The sequence below is a fragment of the Frankliniella occidentalis genome, unplaced genomic scaffold, assembly GCF_000697945.3.
Source record: "Frankliniella occidentalis isolate FOCC.00 unplaced genomic scaffold, Focc_3.1 Scaffold206, whole genome shotgun sequence".
NCBI lineage: Eukaryota > Metazoa > Arthropoda > Insecta > Thysanoptera > Thripidae > Frankliniella > Frankliniella occidentalis.
The window spans coordinates 306385-310836 of NW_026267332.1; the positions used below are offsets into that span (position 1 = coordinate 306385).

Genomic DNA, 4452 nt, shown 5'->3' on the forward strand with positions numbered 1-4452 from the left:
ATTCAATACCCTCACTTGCCTCTGGTTGAAGTGAAATTATATCAAATAATATTCATTTTAATGTGTTGAAACTCCTCCTATATTGAAAACTTTAATTTGTCATTCTTCGATTCATTTTCATCTGATCTCTCTGAGGTGTTTTAATGATCACGAGTCATTTAGTTTAATAATTGAAAGTTCTGTAATATATCTTATCATAGAATGTAATTTAAATCCTCTCACCATTTTATTTCAGTATCATTAGAAATAATATGGCTCTAGAAAAATCTAGTCAATGTAAGAGAATTATAAATATCGTCCTGATTTTGAACGGCTTATCCTACAATAAGTTGCGACCATGGCTCTAATATTGTTCGGTCCCTTGCAAGTATATTGCTATTGAAAAAATTAGTTGTGAGTGTAATAAGCCTTTAAAGATGCTTTTTTATAAAATAAAATGACTTCTAGTCGTTTTACGACTGAACACCATTATTTTGTGTTCCAATGAAAAATTTGTAAAGTTGCAATTTACTAAAAGTTATCAAATGTTTGGTACAATCCCAGATTTGGATTCCTCTTGCAAAATTAAAAAGGAAATGTCTTATGCTCAGAGCCGACCACAGCCGAAATGGCAAAGTTAATAGAACCCAAAGGGGTAAAAGTGTGCCAAAACGACCAAATTGTCATTTTGGAGGGGAATAACTCCAAATTGAAAGTTCGAAGGGTGCGTTTTGTTCGTCTCAGCAAGGTACGACCCTGTAACCCTGTGGGTTACGGGCGAAAACTGCCGTCAGAATTGACCTCCGACGCACCGTTTGGCCGCGAGAGGCGATTTAACACTTTATTGAACATTTGAACATAACTCTGCCATTTCGATTCCGATCATCTTTGGGCATAAAACATTTTCGTTTTCTTTTGTCAAGATGAACCCGAAACATTAGTTACCTTTGCAAATTTCTCCCAAACCACATCCCCCGTCCGTCCCCTCCAGCTTACCTACGTAAGTAAACACGTAAACCATGCCAAATATCACTTTCGTTCCTTCTCATCGGACACTCGCGAAACTTCGCAGGCTAAGTTCCGCAACTCTAAAACTAAAACTAAAACACTCGGTTCGATTATCTGACATTTTAATCACTGCTGAGAAGGTATTAAAGTCTTCAGGTGAGCGCAGGAGCCACTTGCGCTCCCCCTCCCCTCGATTGCCGTGCTACCAACCTACTACCACCAAACTACGAATTCAAATTAAACGATCGCTTATTTCAAACATCTTCTATCAAACTTCTAAACTAAACTCGATACGACCGGAATTATGCTGATGCTTCGTGCGCAGTTTGAAGTCAATTGAAGTTGCCGTCTTTGAGAAACGTGTGTGATTTCAGATAGACAGACAGACAGACAGACACACAACCCTGCACCTCATGACAGCAAAGGCTTCGCTAACGCTCAGCCAAAAATTAGTTGTTAAAAACAGCTCATTTGTAGACCAACGGCTCAGTTGTTCGAGAACAACAGAAGTTGTTGAAAATAACTACGTTTGTTGCCAATGCATTGTTGATATTGGACTATTGGGCACCATTTTGTTTTTGATGACTTTTTTTATTACCGTTACCGGACAACTTTTGCTGTTATTTGACAAACGAAGCTGTTGTACAACAACACGAGTCAGTTAAAAACTTAACAACGAATTTGTTGTTATGTGACAACTTTTTTTTTTCACAGTGCATAACTACAGTAGTGAGCGGCCACCTGGTACAACCGCACTAACTTGCAACTTTACTTTGACATCTTCTCCACACACCTTTACATGCACCCTCGCTCCGCCAACAGGCTCTCGCCACGGCGGTGACCGGCCCGCTGCACCTGCCCGGGCTGCGCACCCGCGCGCGGGTCTACAGCCTCGGCAGCCTGGTCCTGCCCGTGTTGATTCAGTCGATGGCCATGTACGTCTTGCCCCAAGAGAGATTGTGGATGGTTCCCGCGATGTTGCACACCAACGCCTTCGTCGTGGTCAGCACCAGCTTCTGGCTCTGCTGCTGCAGCGCGCTCGGTGCTTTTGGATCTCTGGTCGCCGCCAGGATGCCAGCTGACCTGCAGGTAGGACGAGTCACGAGTCAAGGTTTTGGAATGTGTGTTGGAATGTGGGTGGTAATGTGCAAATGCAGGCGCTGGCGGCCCTGGCAAGGGGAACATGATGTTTTTTGCTGTACGTAAACAAACATGCAGAATTTTACGCAGCCATAAGTTTCTCCACAAATTTGTTCAAAACTGTGTACATCTTGTGCACAGTGGTGCATTTTTTATTATGGCCGAGTAAAATTATGCATGTTTCTGCACAACAAAATACATAAGGGTTTAGTGTGTAAGTATTGTCCACTGGCCCCTTTCTTTGTTTTGCTTAAATCGAACAGCAGCCCGCAGGTCTGCGGGAGGGGCTTGCCTGCGCTCACCACCCGCACACTTTGCACACGGCTGCACACGGACAATAACAACGTCTTGGTTTTCATTTCAAGCAGTTTTGGAAAAACCAAGATGGTTCCATGTGTTGGTTGACATGCTTGGCTGGTTGGTAACCCTCCGCCTGTTCAGCGCCTGGGCCCGCAAGGGCTGCGCGCGCACCGTCAGATCTGGCTGGCCCTGGCGCATCTCCTGACCCAGCTGGGCGTCGCGTGGGGTCGTCTCCAAACGCTGCTCCTCGCCGTCCTCTTCGTGTCCATCACTTCGATATCCTTTGTCATCACGGCATATGTGCTCCACGGCGTCTGGGACAAGCGATTGGTGTGGCTGGGTACGGTCGCGTTCTTCGTCGTCATATTCATCTTCAGCATCTGCAATGGAGCGCAGATTGCCACCGACGGGGTAGGCGCTCAGTCCAGCCCCAGACAGTGAGGCTTTCGAGACAGGTGTAACAGCCTCTGGTCTGAATCCCCCAGGTGCGCCTCGCGGCCGTCCGGCAGCTGCTCGCGCTGTCTGTGACACACAAGGACGAGCCTACCTGCCACGAAGTAAAACTCACTCATCTCCCTATGCCATTTACCTTTCACAAGCAAACCAGAACTGTTAACATCCGCGGTCTATTCTAAATTATCTGCTCATGGGTTTGCTTTTTCCAGATTATTTGCTTCTTAGACGACATTCGACTCGAGCGACATCACCTCACGATCTGCAAGCTAGGTGTCCTTAGCCGTGCGTCCCTGCTCTCGGTAGGACCACCACGTACCCTAAAGCAGGGGTCCGTAACTTAAGGGGTGTTGCTCTTTAAGCTGACCATTTTGGCACTTTTCAGAAAAAAAATTCTGGGGGCGTTAGATATTTGACCATTACCAATGTGTGAGTGAATTTTGTTTCACTTCATCTCATTTAACAAAGGAACAACATCAGAATGCACCTCCAGACCCATTTTCATTGTTTTGGCAGCCTGAACCTACAGGAAAGCTGTCGTCTATTTTAAAAGCTTGCGCGCAAGATTTCCCCGACAAATATTGGTTTAAAAATCTGCACTAAGGTTTTCCTGAATCAGAACGACAAGGACTATAAAATGACACAGGGGTTTTAGTATACTCCCTAAAATAAAAATATTTCATTTGGAATATAACAAAATTAAATTTAAGAAGTTTTAGTAAATTGTAAAATAAAATAGTTCAAGATTGCTTTACATATTATACTAAAACCCCTGTGTCATTTTATAGTCCTTGTCGCTCTGATTCAGGAAAACCTTAGTGCAGATTTTTAAACCAATATTTGTCGGGGGAATCTTGCGCGCAAGCTTCTAAAATAGACAACAGCTTTCCTGTAGGTTCAGGCTGCCAAGATCATGAAAATGGGTCTGGAGGTGCATGCTGATGTTGTTTCTTTGTTAAATGAGATGCAGTGAAACAATATTCACTCACACATTGGTAATAGTCATATGAATAAGGCCCAAGAATTTTTTTTTCTGAAAAATGCCAAAATGGTCAGCTTAAAGAGCAACACCCCTTACCATAACAAATATGATTGGTTAGTTAAATGTTTTAACAAAATCGCAAATAAAATTTTACGTTAAGTTAGATAACGTAACCGATTAGTAATGAGCCATTTAGCCGAAACGAAATCGTAAGGAAGAACATAAAGATGGCCGCCGTAGAGCCAAACAAACCTTCAACTGTGTGTTAACTCATCTGCTGTAGATGCAACAAAAATGTTCTGTAATTAACAACAACGCCCTAAAATATTGAGAAAATGTTGAAATTTGACGAAAACATTTTATTAGATGTAGTTTGCTCCAGTTTGCTCTCAGCGAAAGCAGACGAATTTACAAACAGTTGAATGTTTGATTGGCTCCACGGCGGCCATCTTGATGTTCTTCCTTAGGATTTCGTTTCGGCTAAATGGCTCATTTGTTGTTCCCTTGAAGTTTTAGATGTAACCAATACCTTTAACGTTAAAAGCGACTTTTGTTTAGGGGTCGTCCACATATTACGTCACGCGCTTAGG

General features: G+C 43.2%; 2 protein-coding genes across 3 annotated transcripts in view; both read left to right on the forward strand.

The window, feature by feature from the left end:
- Window positions 1–4452, forward strand: part of LOC127750534 (uncharacterized) — a 133502-nt gene that overhangs the window by 52601 nt on the left and 76449 nt on the right. The gene's annotated exons all lie outside the window — the stretch shown is intronic.
- LOC127750533 (gustatory and odorant receptor 22-like) overlaps window positions 1–4452 on the forward strand; it is a 44924-nt gene that overhangs the window by 4478 nt on the left and 35994 nt on the right. Inside the window, exons 3-6 of the mRNA XM_052272458.1 lie at window positions 1810–2076; window positions 2569–2838; window positions 2913–2984; window positions 3093–3182. Coding sequence (XP_052128418.1) covers window positions 1810–2076; window positions 2569–2838; window positions 2913–2984; window positions 3093–3182 — 699 coding nt within the window. The remainder of the gene's footprint in view (window positions 1–1809; window positions 2077–2568; window positions 2839–2912; window positions 2985–3092; window positions 3183–4452) is intronic.